Here is a 19,022-nt window from a genome sequence, read left to right on the forward strand (position 1 = left end):
TCATGCTAATGTTGGAGTCAAAAATCGGTTACCTCCCCTCCCACCCTTTCCGGTTTTGATTTAAATCTTTTCATTTTCCTGTCTTACGTGGTTTTGCTGTCCTTTCCCTAAAATAAAAACGAAAACAGAGGACAAGAAGAAAGGGTGTAAAGGAAGAAGAAAGACCGAAGGGAAGGCCTTCCTGTCCATCGTTCTAATTATACAATTAGTTCACATGCTCCGGCCCATAACGTATATTTTAAGGACAGCCCAGTGTTTTTAAGAACATTCTGGTAGTGTCGGAGGCCTGGATTTGTTGCCTGCTCTTCCCCCCGTGCAGCAGCGGCCTGTTTTCCTCCCCCTGTTGTGTGTTTTTATTATTTTCCCTCTGGCTTAGATGTGTCAATCATTCTCTCCCTGCCATTGGTTGGAGAGTTTGCGTCAAAAAGTTGCCAGAGAGGCGCTTTCTCAGCAAATCTCCCTGAGAGCGGAACCTTCCTCAGCTCCAACTCAGCCTCCACTGTTATTAAAAATAAAAAATTGCTAGAGCAGCTCGGTCGCCACGTCTACTTTGTACGTATCGTAGACGGACACACGCTTGTTTACAACTCTCATTTTTCTCTTCTCTAAAAAAAGGAGTACTTTTTTTTTTTTTTGCTTATGTTTGACTTTTTATGGAAGGGTGAAGACTACAAGGTTTTTAACTGAATACTCTTGATTTCTTTTAGGATAGCTGGCTATTTGGAATTTTGAAGGATAATTTGATTTTTTTTTCTTTTCTAACCTCCAATGCGGCTGTAAGGTAAGTGTCCGTCTGTCTTGTCTATGGCGATATCTTTGTGTTCCCCAGTCTGCAGTGACTCCCCGCACCTCCAATAGACGTTCTCGTGCAACTCTGAGGATGTAGAGTTCCTCTCTAGCTGATGTATTTTTTTTTCTAGGAGAATTTTAAGGCGAAATAATGGCCATCAGGAAAATTTAAAGATCTGTAGAAGAGGTCGGGAGTGGGAGGGAGCGACAGCGCGTGCTTCTGGGGGTCACCGCTGCGGCGGAACGTCGTGGAAATCCTACGAGTCTAATCTAGGGTGTTGGGGGGGGGGTTGTTCTTATGACCACGCTATTCATGGCTTCTCCTCGCGAGCTTTGTATTTTGGCCCCTAGGTTAGCTGGAGTCCTTAGGTTTGATCCCAAGGACGTTTTTAGAGTCTGCGACAAAATGATCCTTGTGCACGTACCTAGGTTGGTAAATTCAAACAATGCTAATAATGTGGGCGCTTCCGAAGGCCGGTGAGCCGGAAGCCTGGCTCCTCGGTCAGTCGGCTGGGACCGCGCGGGTTGCCTCTTGAGCCCCCAGTCAACTGCCCGAGCCGAAATCCGAGCGGATAACCGAGGAGGCGGGAGCGCGGGCGTCTGGTTACTCCCGCGCTGCCTGAGCTCCCTTCTTTCGTCCCCTCTTCCCCTAGCCTAGAGCAGCTCCGCTCGGCGCCTCTTAAAGCTTCTAGGGCTCTTCAATCCTTACATCACTCCCTCCTTATCCCTCGGGGTGCAGCTCCCCCACCCTTGGCACTGCACACTGTGGTCGTTGTCCCCGGGACAGATCACGAGGCCGAGGCCACTAGTAAGACAGGGTTTTAGATGCGACTTTGCCGGGGGTAGGTAGTTCAGGGCACGCGCGTCGCAGCCTCTGAGCGCACCTAGGACGGTCAAAAGTGGGGGTGAGCGTCTGGCTGTTCCCAGTCAGCAAGACCGGAATTCCTCCTCTGAGATCTGGGCTTCTCGGTCTTTCTGGGTTTGGGGTAGCGTCGTGGGCCGCTGCGCGCTCACGTAGTGCCTTCTCAAGCTCAGGGACAATAATGGGTCCTGGGTCAAGGCCGGCCTCTGCTCTCGGCCTGCACCCGGCCTGGCCGATGACGGGTCGCGCGGCAAACTCCGAAGAAGTGGCGGTGTTTTATGCGTTCAAGTGACTATTGAAAGCTAGGGCCCGATTTCGCGACACGTTTTTCTTGGAAACCCTAGAGCCCCGATCCGGACGCGTCCTTTATAGAGAGAAGCAGTGTGCGGACGGAAGGCCCAGGCGCGTGGACCTGCGGTGGTTGGTACACCACTCGGGGAGGGGACCCGGAGAGGAGCTGCTTCTCCCTTGAAACTGTGTCCTCCATCCCAGAGCTTTGGGAATGGGTCAGGATTTCGCCGGCTCACTTCGGGTCTTTTTCTGGTCACCGAAAGTTCTTAGCACAAGAGTGGAGTTGAGCAAACTCCTTCCCCAAAATAAGGTAGACTTCCAGGCCTCTCCTTCCAGACCTAGCATCCGGGCTTCTCCAAATTGTAATTAATAATCAAGACCAACCATTTTGGCACACCTCTTTCTCCTTCCCTCGCGGATGGTGAAGTAGTTGATTCCCCGAGGCCAGAAACTCTCACTCGAGTTAACCCGGCAGAGGCAAGCGCCGGCTGTTTTCCAAAGGTCCGCGTACCACCCCCCCCCCCCAAGTTCTTGGTCCTCTTCCCTGCCGCAGGCCAATCACCAGTGCACGTAGTTTTGTTTCCTCTACATCATGCAGAAAATTAATCAGCCAGGACGAGAAGCAGAGCTGAGCACGACCGCCTGTAATTAAGGGACGTGTGCCCCTCGGATTATCTCGTTAGTTTATCAAGAAAACATTTATTATAATTAATTCTCGGACGAGGTAATTATTATTGAGCGAGGAACAGCAACTGGTAGATGGGCTTCTTGGAAGAAAAAAAAAACACTAAGGAGGAGGGGGTGTGGAGGGGGAAGCGACAGATTGCACGAATTGACCGTTAGATATAAGGCTGCGCAGGCCGGCGCAGGCAGTGGAGAGGGACCCTGGGCGTCAGGGCTGCTGATCTGCGGCGCTGCAGGGCAGGGACGCCGGACCTAGTCGCTTGGAGGTGAGGGCACTCGGGGACTCGCCACGCTACTGCCGTTTCCTCCTAGGTATGCGCTCTCAGAAGCCACCTCGCCTCGCGGTCACATTAAGTCTTAAGTCTTAGAAGGGCGTCCCCACCCCCACCCCTCTTTGCACTGTGCGTGGAGAGGAAGCAGGGTGGAATCCTTACCGGACTGAAAGTTAGATGGAAGGGCCCGCAGCGGTCTTCTTCCGTCAGCGTTTATTATCTAGGTTGGCTGTGAAGAAGTCCCCGCGGTTTGGGTTTTCTCTCCCGTTTTGTTTTTTTTTTTTCTCCCCCAGGAGGAAAAGTGAGAACAGGTTACCCTGAGATTGTGAACCATTTTGAGTCTCCAAGAAGGATCTCATTTATGGTGGAACATAGATAGGCGTTTATCAAAAGATGTGTTTAGACATTTCTAGTTGGGTGAGAGCTAGGCCGGTAAACACATTTCCCCATCTTAACATCAGATATGATTTTTGGTTCCTATACTTTTGGTTTAGAACTTTTTCAAGGGGGTAAGGGTATATTTTCAAAGAACTTCCTCTTTAGAGTAGAGATCATCTAAATAAGCAATGACTGTGTTTTTAAATAGGGTTAACTTTCACAGCTGGATTTTAGGAGGAGGAATATAGTGGGTTTTTTTTTTTTTAAGAGCAACTAGCTGTGCCAGTAATAATCCAGTTCTTTAAGGAGGACATTTAAGAAATCACATTTTAGGGTGGGAAAACATGACTTGTGTTCTGAATTTAAATCAGGAGGAAGTCGCAGTGGTTGAGTTCCGTTTGAGAAACTTTTCCTTGGTCTGTTAAGCGAGGTAAATATGAAAATCTACCGTCCTTAAATTCATTAATAGAATTTCATTATGAAGGTGAAAGAAAGGTAACTCGCAATCTTGTAGCCGCCATTTTGAGGAAGTTTCTAAGAGTGTCAAAGTTTCCAAGCAGAGATTTTGGTAAAATAGGTGCCGAATTTTAGGAAAACAAAAAGCCAGTCTTGGATGCCGCCTGCCTATATTAACATAACTCTGGGGGAGGGAACTCAGCAAAGGAACATAAATAACTTTTCCTTTTCTTTCAAGCTCTTTTTCGTGTGTAATTATAGGAAACTTAGAAGGTAAAGAGAAACCCTATTAGTTTCATAGGATTGGAGTGTTCATCTATTTCGAACCTAAAATGTGGGAAAGGCAGCTCCTTTTAGCAGGAATCTGGTGCAGCCTCGGAGAACTCCAAATCCCCTAAAATCTGCCTCCCCTAGGATCTGCAACTCCTTATCAAAATCAACATGGAAGCAGCTTGCCCTACCAATGCATCCCTTCCCACTTGCAAAATGTTGGGGCCTACCGTTTTTCTGATTGGTGTCTAACTTCAACATTTCTGGCAAGCCCCATTCCAAGCCTGAAGACTCCCCCCCCAGTATGTTTAAATTAAATATTTGATGGGTGTCACTTAAAAGTTAAATACTTGTTTATTTAGCTATAGTTCTTTAGACACATATAATCAAGGTCCTACAAAACCCTAATAAATCTGTTACTTACCTCAAAATCTAATTATCCAGACTACTAATTAGGTGAAAATGGTTACTGGAAATGACTTCAAATGTGGAATCATAATGGTTGGGCAGTTTTCTCAAGTTTGTTGTTCAGCAAGTTGGTATTTTAAATGTTAAATGCATTTACATTTTAGATTCACAGCAGTTGAAAGTGGTAATAAAAAAAAGCTAAGATAATTAAAAATCTCTGCCAGGGAAAGGCAACAGTCTGGGAAGAGGTAGATTTCTTGAATTGTTTCTTTGTTTCTCACCAATGGTCTTTGTTATCAGCATTATTTATTTAGCCAAAGAGTTCTTTGTCTCTGCAAATGGCCCCAATCAAGTTTTGTTTGGGACAATTAGCTAGTGCCAGCCAATGAGTCCTATGCAAATGTTGGGATAGGAATGTAATGTGTGCATTTGGAGGCTTGGGGTTTTGTTCTTGGGGAAGGCAGATTGTAATTGCTTTCCTCGGGTCTTTTTTTTTTTTTAAGTTTAGGGTGGGGGTGGGGAAGACAGGTTTATCTGGTCTCGCTCCAACCCCTCTAGTTGTGGAGTTGCTGGGGGCTGGGGGGACGGCGGGGGGCGCATCTGCAACTCCTTTTAAAGCCAGTGTCTAGCGTCGCCCTGGCTCTTTTTAGTTAGTGATGGAACGCGGAGGAAGCTGCTCCCTCACAAGCAGTAAACCAGCACCTCTGTTTGTTTGCTTTGCCCTCAGTTCCATCGCTTCAAACCCACCCACCAAGGACCCTGACCCTGTCCACTCCAGGCGAATCGAGACCGTCCGGCTGGGTCCCCCCAATTTGGGCCGACTTTGCACCTCCAAACAACCTTAGCATGATGTCTTATCTAAAGCAACCGCCTTACGCAGTCAATGGGCTGAGTCTGACCACTTCGGGTATGGACTTGCTGCATCCCTCCGTGGGGTACCCGGGTAAGTGAGTCCCGCGACATTCTCGACGCCCTTCCCCACGCTCGCCTCTCAGGAGCTCCGAAGTTGGAGGACTCACTGTCCTCACTCAAGCTCCACTCTTGTTTTCCTTGTCACGAAGCAGCCGAGAGCTACGGGGCATTTACTGACCCAGGAGGGAACAAGAGGCTGGAAAGAGACGAGTCTGGGGTCCGAAGCAGTCACAGAAAATCTCACTGCTCCATTCTTAATTAGAGTGGCTTCGGGACACTCATTGGACAGGGTCGTGGAAGGTTGTTGACCTTGTCACTTGAGCATTCTCTTGCCTACTCTGCACGCCCAGTTCCTAGCTAGTACCGCCCGGGGAGCAATCGAATTTTCTCCCCTACTGTCCTATACAGTTCTCCAGGCCTTGCCTGGGGCTTCCGGTACCTCCAGGCCCCCTCCCTTTAATCCTTAGAGGTGTGGCTTCCCTCCAGGTGCTAGCCATTTTCTTTCCCGGGCACATCGCCCCGCAACAAATACTCAAGTCTAAACTATTGTCGCATTTTAAAGATGCAAGAACAAAGGTTCTTGCGGTGCTAAAATACCGTGGGAACTGGCTCCACTCTTGCTGCGTCATTTCCAGCCGCTGATCCTTGCAGAGCCTCTAACTTTATTAGACAGCCACTTCTGTTGATAGTATGGTCCGGCGGTTGTTTCTTGTTTCCAGAATCGGACGTGGGAGTGGAAATTGTCTTACTCAGTTTATTTTGCTAGTTCTCCAAGCGATGCTTCGTAGTCTGCTGGGGTGCAGTGTGCTGCGAGGTTCTGGGGTGCGGGTCGGGGGTCCTTGGTAGGAATGTGGTGGGAGGTGGAGGTGTGGGAGTCGTGACCCAGGCAAAAGTGCTGTGACTGAGAAACTGCTCCCCCACCCTAAAGGGCCCTGGGCTTCTTGTCCTGCAGCCACCCCCCGGAAACAGCGGCGGGAGAGGACTACATTCACCAGGGCACAGCTGGACGTGTTGGAAGCTCTATTTGCCAAGACCCGGTACCCAGACATCTTCATGCGAGAAGAGGTGGCGCTGAAAATCAACTTGCCCGAGTCCAGGGTACAGGTAGGGCAGATATCGAGACGCTGTCTTTCCTGAGCCTACCCTCTCTGAAGTTTGGTGTGTACTGGCTACACACATTCAGGGGCTAGTTTTGCTTTCTGTCCGTGCTTAATTCTATTAACCAGGGTCTTCTGGCCTGGTTGCAAGGTAAGAGTAGCAAATTCAGCTGCAAACACCAAGTCCTAGAACCTTTGGGGTTCAGAGTCCCCTGAAGTTCCAGGTCCAGTCAGGGCAAATTTCAAGGATAGTCATATTGTCCTTGTGTGGACATCCTCTTCGGTGAACTTTGTGTGTGGGAAACGGCCCGTGGAGTAGAGCTCCTTGACAGTCCAAAAGAAATTTTTTTAAGTACATGGAAAAACTAGCAAATGATGTTCTCAAGGCCAAACCTGCTCTGGTGACAGTCAGAAATGGTGCTTTTACCAAATAAAATGACATAATGTGTGTGGGGTTGGCTTACTGAGGACAGGACACAGTTTCTAGCTCTGTCAATTAACAGATAAAATTTTATATTCTTAATATCTGGAAAGATATCCCCATTTCTTGCTCTAGCTCCCTCCACATTTTACCCTGAAAGGGAGAAAAATCAACTCCCTCTTGAGTGGAGAGTAAGTCCTATATGGAACTCTGGTGTTTGGCACCTCATTCACACACACAGGACACTCTCCTTTGGGTAGGACATGTTTTTGAACGTGTCAGACGTCACTGTGAACTACAAAGCAGAAAACAGGATTTTTCAAAGTGGGTTGGAAAAAAAATTTTAGCACTTGTAATTCTTGACCCAAAGCCCTCCCTGAAAACAAACTGACTCAGGGTGATTAGTGGAGCTGAGCTTGGCCTTGGGGGCACTGCAGTGACAAGACCTGCAAATGGAGAACCCCTTCAACAGAGTAAGCAAGGACCTGTAGCCAGCACAAGGGAAATAGACAAGTGGATTTCTTTGAGTCCCAGGCTAGCTTAGTCTACAGAGCGAGTTCCAGGACAGCCAGCTCTATGAAGAGACCCTGTGTGCCCCCCTCCCCCTCAAGGACCTTTAGCTAAGTCAAATGCCAGCAGTTTCTATCATAAGTTCCTGCCTGGCAGAGGATGCACAAGGGTGGTAGAGGGAATTTTCAGAGTGACAGAGTTTTTCAGGTGAACAAATCAGTGAGTCAGCGTAGCGAACAGAACAGAGTGTGCTGGGCGTGAATGTGAAGGCACAGTCTTGAGTCTTGAAGACTCGTTTTGAGGGCTGCCTTTGAGTTCAAAGCAGAAGCCACACAAGTCCTTTCATTCAGTACAAAGTGTCTTTCAGCAGACACTGGCTCAGATCTCCTCCCCAGGAGCATGTCTTGGAGATTTCTTTCATGCGTCTAAGAGAGACAAAATGTTAGGTCGTGGAGCCAGCCTTCCTGTTAGCTGTTGCTTCCTGGACAGCGCAATGTACACTGTTTGAACTAAAAGTCTGCTCTCGGTGGCATGTAGCACCAGACTGCTTCCTTCTGAAAGACATAGATATCGTCTATTTTGAGGTCATCCCAAAATACAATTAGGTCTCTCTCTTCTCTCTGTGCAGAAGAGGTGAAATAGGGAAGCAAGGTAGAGAAGTTTTAGCTCACAATTAAGAGTGATTATCTTAAATTCTGTATGATGAACTATGTGTATGTAAGGTTGACTTTCCCTCAACTGGGGAGATGTAGGTGGAAGAACCTTGGGAGTCAATGGTCTCTAACAGCAAAGGAAGTTGTCTGATCATTTGGCCATGCAATCTAGGACCACTCTTGGCCTTACGGAGTTTTTATGACCACATTAAAGAAATTTCTTTCCCTTTCAAGGTATGGTTTAAGAACCGAAGAGCTAAGTGCCGCCAACAACAGCAGCAGCAACAGAATGGAGGTCAAAACAAAGTGAGACCTGCCAAAAAGAAGACCTCTCCAGCTCGGGAAGTGAGTTCTGAGAGTGGAACCAGTGGCCAGTTCACTCCCCCCTCTAGTACCTCAGTCCCAACCATTGCCAGCAGCAGTGCTCCTGTGTCTATCTGGAGCCCGGCTTCCATCTCCCCACTGTCAGACCCCTTGTCCACCTCCTCCTCCTGCATGCAAAGGTCCTATCCTATGACCTATACTCAGGCTTCAGGTTATAGTCAAGGATATGCTGGCTCAACTTCCTACTTTGGGGGCATGGACTGTGGATCTTATTTGACCCCTATGCATCACCAGCTTCCTGGACCGGGGGCCACACTCAGTCCCATGGGTCCCAATGCAGTCACCAGCCATCTCAATCAGTCCCCAGCTTCTCTTCCCACCCAGGGATATGGAGCTTCAAGCTTGGGTTTTAACTCAACCACTGATTGCTTGGATTATAAGGACCAAACTGCCTCCTGGAAGCTTAACTTCAATGCTGACTGCTTGGATTATAAAGATCAGACATCCTCGTGGAAATTCCAGGTTTTGTGAAGACCTGTAGAACCTATTTTTGTGGGTGATTTTTAAATATGCTGGGCTGGACATTCCAGTTTTAGCCAGGCATTGGTTAAAAGAGTTAGATGGGATGATGCTCAGACTCCTGATCAAAGTTCCCGAGAGGCATAGAAGGAAAAATGAAGGGCCTTAGAGGGGCCTATCAAACAGCAACCTGAAATGGACAAACCAATCATAAGATTCCGTCATAGCTCTAGATCATTGGTTTTCTGATTTGCAAATGATTGATCAAATATATTCTAGTCATGCAACCAAACATCACTCAAAATAGAAATCAAACCAAACTAGGTTATAAGGGAAGGGAGAGAAGGCCCAACCCTTCAAAGCCAGAGGTGTTTTAGCCAATCCTTGGTTGAATCTCAGAAATGGACAGTGTCCCAGACTCATTCACGGTTCATGACCAACTGGTAGCTGGCACTGAAAACCTTTTCAGGGCTGTGTGAATTGTGCGACTGATTGTCCTAGATGCACTACTTTATTTAAAAAAAAATAATGTTCATAAGGAGTCAATATGTAGTTTAAGAGACAATCAGTGTGTGTCTTATATAAATGGTACATCTGTGGTTTTTAATCTGTGCTAGACTTCAAAACTGTGATCTCCTGTTGTTGTATGCAACCTTGAACCCCACCTATGCAGGGGTTCTTCTGTGATTAAATAGGTTATAATTGTAAGCAAAATTCAGAGCAACTGAATACTGTCTAGAAAGATTACCTTTGGCTGGAGGTGAGCTGCCCTGCTGTCTCTGGTCAAGGATCGAGGAGAAGCAAAAGGACCCTGATTCGTCCGTAATTTAACGTTGGTAAGCCTGGCAGTAAAAAGACATTGATCAGTTGCTCTGACCCTGATGAATTTTAAACCGAGATCATTGTCATTTATGCTTGCAGATGTTAACTGGAAGTTATATGCATAAACCCTTTCGCCCTGGATTTGGCAGATATGTATGACTATATTAAAAATGGTTCTAGCACAACACTGGGTCTAGTTTAATTTTATACCATTGCTTATGAATGAAAAGCCTGTATTCAGCCTCACCTTCTTCTGTGTTTATTGAAATCAGTGACTTTGCTTCCTATGCTTTTCCTTTGGCTGAACTAGTTTAGGAACGACATGGTTTGTGAGCTGCCTTCCCTCAGTATTGCTCCACATGGAAGTGGCGGCTCCCAATCGCCCTGTCCTCCCTGCAGGAGCTTGAGTCACTTGGTAGGCGCTTGGTTGAGGTGTTTTGTAGATAGATTAGTTTGTGTGTGCGTGTGTCTGTATGTTTAGGAGAAAATGGAGTATCTCAGAAAAAGAGAATGGCAAGAATTTCTTGTTTCAGTTCTCTAAGGACATTTTTTTCCTTAAAAAAAAAAGATGAGGTAAACATGGGTGTAATCAGAATCTGAAAGCAACTCAGGCAGAAATGATTTCTGAACAAAAGAGTTTCAGAAAACTTTAAAAACCTATAATTTCAGTAGTTGAACACAAGGCATCCTGGTCAGTGTGTGTGTGTGCGCGCGCGGGCTCTGGGGAAAGGAGAGAGTCCCTTTTTTTTTTTTTTTTTTTTTGATTGTAGGAGTTACCAGAAAAAATGGCCAATAATTGTGGTACAACTATTTAATTTCATCTTAAACTTCTTATGTTCTTAAAATTTGACCAAATTCAATGACTCATGATTGTAACTCTATAAATGAAGGTTAGCTGTTGCAACCATTTTGTTTTCTGGTTATTTAATTTCCCATCTCCGCCTGTACTCTTGAATCTCACCTAATCTTGGCCTAAAGAGTCAAGTCGTTTTACTGCTAAATAAAACAGTATTTTGCAACCATCATAACTGCAGAGCTGGATAGCTAGATCCTCCTGGACCTGGAGGTAATTCGTCTTCTGTAGTCTTCCCTGAAGTGATATTGGGACCCCAGGGTCTTTAGGTTTCCCAGATCTAGTTTGTTTGTTTGTTTGTTTATGCTGCACATTTTTCCTTGCAATAGTAAAGTAACTCCTAAGGAACCAATTTCTCAGATTGCCATTGGTTTTCAAGAAATCTTAGTAAGAACAGGATGAGTATCTGGCAAGCTTAGGGCTGCTCAGCAAAGACTTGGTTTCTTCAGGGTCTGAACACGAAGTTAAAGGAGGTCTCTAAAACCAATTTTTCCATCACTTCTGCACAACTTCGTTTAACTGAGACCACACAGTTCAATTGCTTTGAATGAACTACCAAAGTAGAAAGGATTTCCCACGATCAAAGGGAAACGGGAGTGAATGGGAAGCTAGCATTGGCTTAAAGATAGCCAGAGTTCTGATCGCCACTCCTAATCAAGACTGGGTTTAATGAAGTTAATGAAGTCTCATACTGCTTGATATTTGGTACTGAAATGACTCTCCTCCAAATGAGTCAGGGAGTCGCTTGCTTAATCAGAAGCCAGCGGGAGACACGACCTTCATTTGGGAGGGCAGAGGTGAGGTGTGGGGGACAGACTGGCTTTTCAAAACTTGTATCCAACCTTTCTCGCTCTTACAAATATGCCTGGCTCTTTGGATTTCACCTTGGTAGTGTTCCCTTCATAGATAAGAAGAGAAATTCAATCAAGCTAATTAAGTTCCGGCTTTCGAAACCTCCAGGTTTAGAAAATGGTTTCCTCGACTCCTCCTGGCTCCTAATCGCACATCTGTGTCTGCGTGTCCCTACCCACCCCTCCACTCAAATATCCGGAAAGAACAGCTGCGGAGGCCGGGCACAGCTTCCAGAAAGAGCCTGGTGCCCTGGTTGTTCGAGGCAGCGCACCGAAGGCCTCGGACCCTCTTTCTTCAGGGCTGCCCTTCCCAGCAACAGTAGCTTGCCAGGAAAATCGTCCCAGCTGTGCCCGGGGGAATCAGAGTTTGGGCGGGGGCTCTGGGCTGCATTCGGCCCTGCTGGTGTTGAAGGCTCTGGCCTAGCCAAGTGGCTGTCTTCTCTCGTGGGGCTCCCGCAAGGTCCCGGACTTCGCTTCAGACTAGCAGGTCCCTTCAACCCAGTCCCCAGACCTGGAGAGCACGAGGCGTCGCCGCCAGGGCCAGGGGGAGCGCGACCCTGCCCTGCCACGCCCGCAGCCACTGAACCCTAGTGGGGTGGGTGTCGTTGGGATATTTTAAGCCCAGCGGAGTTCAGGGGTCAAGGCAATTTCGGGGTTTGGAAAGCAATTTGGGAGGCAAGCGTCCTGCGTCCGAGCGACCTGTATTCAGCGTACCGGAGGCCGGCGAGCGGCGTTCATCAGGCTAGCACTGCGGAAAGTCGGTCTGGAGGAGACCGCGGATGGCTGGCTTTGCAGGGTTCCGGGAGTGGGGGTGGGGGCTGCGCTGCAGGCGACTTGGGAGAGGACAGCTGCTCCCGGAAGCTTGGGGAAAGCTGGTCGCTCGGCTTGAGGGCTCCTGTAGCGCCTCGGACCAGGGCGCCCAGCTGTGTCTGCCCTTGGGGAATTTCAAGGACAACCAGGTGCTTAGGTAGTGAATACACTGACTTCGAGCCCTCTTTTGAGAGCCGGGTACTGACTCGAAAGCTTGAGAAACTCTTTGGCACTCAGCCTCTTTTCCCCACGAGCGTTGGCTGGTTTGGGATCCGGTGCGGCAGCCTAGAGGGTCAGAAGCAAGTTCTGGAATGGGGAAGCGACTCCTTTCGTTGTCATGGATGTCGCCAGGTTGCCAGTTCGTCCCATTCCAGTACCTGCAGGCAGAGGTCTCACACAAGTGCCGGTCTCCAATTAATCAGAAACCGCCAGTCGGACAAACGGAAGTTCAAAGCCGAGAACCTCACACCTGGTGAGAAACTCACTATTGTTATTAAGACAACGCTGTAACCCAAAACCAGGTGTACTGATGTTAGGTGGGGTCTCTTGCATGCAGAGGTGTGTTTTAATCATGCAAAAGACGTACACAAAGAAGACGGGCATCCCATACAAATAGAAGTAGAAATCAGGATGCAAGACGCTGTGTTCTGTTGGTCCTTGACCTGTGCCTGCATCCTTGCCTTCTTCCTAAACCATCAGGAGGACGCAGCCCTTTTTATGCCCCTATCACGACATCTGCATACTCATATCTATGAGCAGAGCACTAAGGACCCCTGCTTTTTCTTTTCTAATCCTCTCTCACCCTGTCAGGGCAGGTTGCCCTGATAAACCTGATTCTCCCAGAAACCCCATTTCCACCCTTGGGTTGGTGGGGCATAAAAGTCCAAAGACCATCTGTCTACTCCTGCAAAATCCCTAAGGAGGGCTACCCCGACATTTTGGGGGGATTGGCTGTGCAACTACTGACGATAGGGTTTATCTCAGACAGAATTAACATTACGAGTAAAGCTGTTGTTCACCATGATATTGAGAAACAGTGTGGAATTGCTTGGAGCTTCTCCTTCCAATTGCCAATAGCATTGTGACTTGGAGAAGTGTTTTTTTAAAAATTGTTTTATGCTCAATTCAAACAGGATGTATACAGTATTTGGAAAAGGTAGTTTTGTCTGGTGGCAGCGTTTGGAGGAAACGGAAGCAAGTAACTTGTGTCTGCGGAAGTGGCTGGAGAGGAGGAAGCAGGTAATGCATTTGAAAAGCCTTCTGCTATGCACCAGCCCTCGCGACCAAAGGAGGTCCCTCCCAAATGCTAAAGAGAATCAGTCAGACTTCCCCTCCTGCCAGCACTATGTTTTATGTTTAAGACCCAACCCGCTGTTGACTGCAAACAGACAATAAGCAGATTCAAATAAAGGAGCCCTACGAGGTCCAATCCATTTAGCCAAAGATGACTGTAGGTGCCAGGGCAGCTGCGCCACCATCTCCTGGGAAGGGCAACTTCAAAATGTGTTTTTCTCCTAGAGGGAAAGTCTGACGGCATGGGGGTCTAGGACTTAACTTTTACTCCCCAACTTTCTCCATCCTCTACCTCCAGTTCTTAGTGGAAACAGTGTTTGAAGAAAACAAACAAGCGGAATAAAAAAGAACCCCATAGCAAACGCAATGGTAAGCTAGTAAGTAAGGTCTGAACTGCCCTGTGTTGGCTCCAGGAAGGGAGAAGGATGTTCCTGAATCAGATGGAATCCCCTGCCACCCTCCCTGTAGTGTCAGAGTCTTAACTGGCCTCTTTGCAAGGATGGGAACGGGATTTAGCTACTGAGTCCACTTGACGTCCCTGGGGACCATTTCCACCCTGAGGGCTTCCTTAAAAACAAGGTATCCATTCCTAGCAGGCATTGGGTGCGGTTACTTCTCTTACCCCCTCCCCCCACCACATTGGACGGCTCCTGAAGGGACCAACAAATATTCCCTGGGAAACACTGTCCCTGAACCTTTGTTCCCACATCCTCAGGTCACCACTGAAGTGTAAGTTCTTAGCGACTGGTATTGGCGTCCAGTGAATGCCCATCCCAATCTCACAACCTTAACCTCCATGTAATGTAGCCTTAGACTACATTACAACCAGATAATCAAAACTCGGAGTTATTAAAATGTCTCCAGAACTACTGGTCACATTTTAGGATCATGAACCATTAATAAAAATCTCCTTAACATTCAAATGGCTGCAAAACGTGTTGATAGCGGATTACTGGGGCCTAATGGGCGTTATGTGGTCACATGGTCTTGAATAGTGAGGTTGGGGAAGGGGTGTTTGACCACAGCTACTCGATTATCAGCTTACAGCTAAATCACCCCCCCCCCCCCCCCCGCGATGCTCTTAAGAAAAGGAATTGTTCCCAGCAAAGCCTGGGCATGTGTTCATCATTTAACCTCTGAACAACCAGTACTGTTCTGGGAAGAAGAGGAAAAACCTGACTTTCATAAGGTCACCTTCAGATGTAAGGAGATGGGTTCTGAGCCACTGTCCCTCCCTTCCCTGGTTTTCTTTTAATATGGAGTACTTCGTGAATTTGCGTGGCATCCTTGCACAGGGCCCAAACTAATCTTTTCTGTATAGTTCTAAGTTTAGTATATGTGCTGTCAAAGCGAGCATCCATTCCCTGGGCTTAAATGGAGTTCTTTCTGAAAGACTGGATTTGGAAGTTCCAAGCCCTTGCGGGGGGCTGGGGGGCGGGACATCGGCGCTCTTGGGTCTTTCTCGGGCTAGTTAGCTTAGAGGTCAACAAGACTGCTTGCTCCTTCCCCGAGCTCTCCGGGAGGGAGCTTTTGAGCGCTGCCACGGTGCGGAAGACCTGATGGAGGAGGCATGAAGGAGTGGGTTCCGGGGCTTTGGGGGAATATTTGGCAAAAGCACCGCTTTCCCTTTCTCCACTCCCACCTTTCACTCAACAAGCAACCGCTGGGAACAGCGCGGACAGCCAGGTCGCCTCTGGCTGCAAAGTCAACACTTGCACCCTCTTGGGGACATCCCCTTTCCCCACGGCACCCCTAAATGACGCTCTGGTCTTTTGGAGAGTCTAGAGACCTTAGCCAGGGATATTAGAGAAATACTCAAGTGTCTGAGGGGCAGCTCTCTGGTCAGCTGCATGGTACACTAAAATTATGACTCTCCAAACCTGAGCCTCTGACTGGCACCTTTCTGAGAAAATGGCCTCAAAACGTTAGCGACAAAACCCCTCTGGCTACACGTGGTCCAGCCTCCAAGTCCCCCGCGGGGCGGACATTCTTGTTGACCCCACGGAGCAGAGTCGAGAGATGCTGCCCTTGGAGAAGTCCGAGAGCCACACGAACCGGGATGATCCGAGGGTGGTGGCAGGACCGTGACACCCCCGGATGTAGTGATTTTCTCATCCTGCCACGTGGGCCCCAGTACTTTGTGAACCTTAGCACAACCCCAGGCTGGCCGGCTAAGGACAGGCTTCCTCCCTCAGCTCCCTGGGGTGAACAGATGCAGGAGCTGAGCTAGGTTTGGTTTCAGGGATCCAGGCCTGCATTTCGCCTGCATCCCAGAACCAAGTATTTCAGGGAGGGAGAATACAGTCAGCAATGTCCCTAGTCCTTGCGGAAGTGCGTCCAGCCCAACACCCAGAACCTAGAGGCGGTTCGCTGTGGCTTCCGGTTCCAATCGGAATTACCAGCTGGTGTATGGAACTGCCTGATATCCAGTGCCAGGGCCCATTTAGACGGCTGGTTTAACGAATTGGCTTAATGGGTGGCGCACGCCTTTAATCCAAGCACTCGGGAGGCAGAGGCAGGCGGATCTCTGTGAGTTCGAGGCCAGCCTAGTCTACAAAGGGAGTTCCAGGACAGGCTCCAAAGCTACAGAGAAACCCTGTCTCGGAAAAAAAAAAAGAAGAAGAAGAAGAAGAAGAAGGAGGAGGAGGAGGAGGAGGAGGAGGAGGAGGAGGAGGAGGAGGAGGAGGAAGAAGAAGAAGAAGAAGAAGAAGAAGAAGAAGAAGAAGAAGAAGAAGAAGAAGAAGAAGAAGAAGAGTGTTTAAACAACACCTGGTGCACTCAGGCCCATTGCTTCTCTACTGATAATCCAAGTACATTGTACATTCAGTCACCTTTACATTCTTTCTGGTTTGAATAAAATGTATTGCTTAGTAGTAGGAACATTTTAACACGCAAGGGAGATATCTGGGCAACAATGTGATATGTGTGGTGTTCGAAGTTATAATAAATTTCCAAGTGAGGCCACAGCACAGCTCAGTTGTAGAACATTTGCCTTGCGTATGAAGTCTAGGATTGATTCCCCGTACTGCCATAAAAAATAGGGAGGAAGGGAAGGAAGGAGGGATAGAAGGAGGGAGAAAGCTACATATTTTTTAAGTCAATGATAGTCTATAATTGAAATGAATTGTTCAGCAGCTCTTTGGTTGATAAAACTGATTTTATTTCGAATTCTTGTCTAAGCTGTCACTTGAAGCTTTAGAGGGTTCATCTATTGGTTACTCACATTTAATAAAATCATGAATTTTAATTAGTCTTAAAATTGTCCATGGACTAGGTTCCTCTTATTTAGAGATAGAGGAGGAATAGGAACTTGGCACAAACAGGCATTCATATTTTCAGTTACATATAATTTAAGTTGACTAAACCAAACCACTAATTGATTTCTGATCACTTGAAATAGGCACATACACTAGGCATGGTGGTGCACCCCCTTTGATTTCAGAACTTGGGAGGGAAAGGAACGTGGATCTCTGAGTTTGAGGCCAGCTTGGTCTATAAAGTGAGTTCCAGGACAGTCAGAGCTACATAAAGGAGAGACCTTATCTCAAAAATATAATAAAATGGGCACAAAGCCCCATCCATTCACCTCCTTTCCCCATGCATGTGTATAGATGAAGTTGTCAAATAGCAGTGTAGACTTTAAATAAAAGACACCCAATGGCAGGGGGAGTTGGTTTGGTGGGTAAAGATGCTTGCTGCCTGATGCCCTCAGTTCCAAGGACATGTGCTGGAAGGAGAGACATGGGTCCTGCAAGTTGTTTTCTTACCTCCATATGTATGCTTTGGCATAGACCTGTGTGTGTGTGCGTGAATGTGTGTATGTATGTGTGCGTGAGTATGTGTGTGTGTGTGTGCACGCACAAAGAATAAAATAAACGCAATTTTTTTTCATTTTCTTCAAGACATGGCTTCTCTGTGTAGCCTTGGCTGTCCTGGAACTTGCTCTGTAGACCATCCTGGCCTCAAACTCACAGAGATCTTCCTGCCTCTGCCTCGAGTGCTGGGATTAAAGGTGTGTGCCACCACCACTAAGCAAAAGATGTTTAAAAACAAAACTAAATAAAAAGCACCTGATTGATACCCTTCTCAGAGATTTTTATCCTGTGGTTCAGGCACCTTTGACTACAGAATTCCTAGAATGAACAGCTTCCTTCAAGCAATTTGTGGAGTATTGTTTCTGCTCATGTATGCAGTATAGGTTTTCTGGGGAGTAGATTTACCACCTTCATCAAATATACAGCAGGATCGATAACCATCCAGAATGAACAGCCACTTGTCTCTGTGGTGCATGTGTTCTGTTACTGATCGGTGAACTTAGAGGTGGAGCCTTGCTTTTCAGCAACCACAAGACAAGATGGCAACCCTGTAGAAGGCAAATCCACATTTACTTTTTTGTTGTTGTTGTTTTTGTTTTTGTTTTTCGAGACAGGGTTTCACTGTAGCTTCGGAGCCTGTCCTGGCACTCGCTCTGTAGACCAGGCTGGCTTCAAACTCACAGAGATCCATTTGCCTCTGCCTCCCAAGTGCTGGGATTAAAGGAGTACACCACTACCACCAGGCTACATTTAACTTCTTAAATGTTTGTTTTATTTCCTTTGCTTTTTTTATTTTAATTTTATAATTTTTTTTTTTTTTTTTGAGACAGGGTTTCTCTGTCCTGGAACTCACTCTGTAGACCAGGCTAACCTGGAACTCATAGAGATCTGCCTCTGCCTCCTGGGTACTGAGTGCTAGGATTAAAGATGTGCACCACCACCGCCTGGCTAAAAGCTTGCTTTAGTTTTAAACAAAATATCAGAAGTTTGTTGGAGGGAGGCCTGCTTGTTCGTACCAGCTGTCCGGCTAGCTTGGCTCCAAAATAACCACACAGAAACTGTATTAATTAGATCACTGCTTGGCCCATTACCTCTAGCTTCTTATTGGTTAACTCTTACATCTTAATTTAACCCATTTTTATTAATCTATATATCACCATGAAGTCGTGGCCTACCAACAAAGTTCCAGCATGTCTGACTCTGGCGCGGCTCTACAGTGTCTCCTGACTCTGCCTTCTTCCTCCCAGAATTCAGTTCCATCTTTCCTGCCTACCTAAGTTCTGTCCTACCAACAGGTCAAGTTTCTTTATTCATTAACCAAGAAAAGCAATACACAGAGAGAAGGCCACACCAGTAGTTCCTGCATTTCTTTTTTTAAATGATTTTTATTGAGCTCTACATTTTTCTCTGCTCCCCTCCCAGTCTTTCCCCTCCTCCCAACAACACTCCCCCAAGGTCCCCAATGTTCCCAATTTACTCAGGAGATCTTGTCTTTTTCTACTTTCTACTTCCCATGTAGATTAGATCTATGTAAGTCTCTCTTAGAGTCCTCATTGTTGTCTAAGTTCTCTGGGATTGTGGTTTGTAGGCTGGTTTTCTTTGCTTTATGTTTGAAAACCACTTATGAGTGAGTACATGTGATAATTGTCTTTCTGTGTCTGGGTTACCTCACTGAAAATAATGTTTTCTAGCTCCATCCATTTGCCTGCAAAATTCAAACTGTTGTCATTTT

At 47.1% G+C, this 19,022-nt stretch overlaps 1 protein-coding gene and 1 non-coding gene across 3 annotated transcripts; one reads left to right on the forward strand and one right to left on the reverse strand.

Moving 5' to 3' along the window:
• Positions 1 to 466: 466 nt before the first annotated feature.
• Positions 467 to 9,843, forward strand: Otx2 (orthodenticle homeobox 2). Of its 2 annotated transcripts, none has more exons than XM_057786378.1 (5): positions 467 to 552; positions 708 to 781; positions 5,138 to 5,353; positions 6,251 to 6,426; positions 8,238 to 9,843. In XM_057786378.1, the coding sequence occupies exons 3-5, from the start codon at positions 5,257 to 5,259 to the stop codon at positions 8,856 to 8,858; spliced, it is 894 nt and encodes a 297-aa protein (XP_057642361.1). In that variant the 5' UTR covers positions 467 to 552; positions 708 to 781; positions 5,138 to 5,256; the 3' UTR covers positions 8,859 to 9,843. The 2 variants fall into 2 exon arrangements, with proteins under 2 accessions (XP_057642361.1, XP_057642362.1); XM_057786379.1 differs by having other exon boundaries at positions 6,275 to 6,426.
• Positions 9,844 to 14,725: 4,882 nt separating this feature from the next.
• On the reverse strand, positions 14,726 to 14,832 carry LOC130885380 (U6 spliceosomal RNA). The gene has a single exon (XR_009058149.1). It is a non-coding gene; the product is annotated as a U6 spliceosomal RNA (small nuclear RNA).
• Positions 14,833 to 19,022: the final 4,190 nt, after the last annotated feature.

Source organism: Chionomys nivalis, chromosome 12 (assembly GCF_950005125.1).
Source record: "Chionomys nivalis chromosome 12, mChiNiv1.1, whole genome shotgun sequence".
NCBI lineage: Eukaryota > Metazoa > Chordata > Mammalia > Rodentia > Cricetidae > Chionomys > Chionomys nivalis.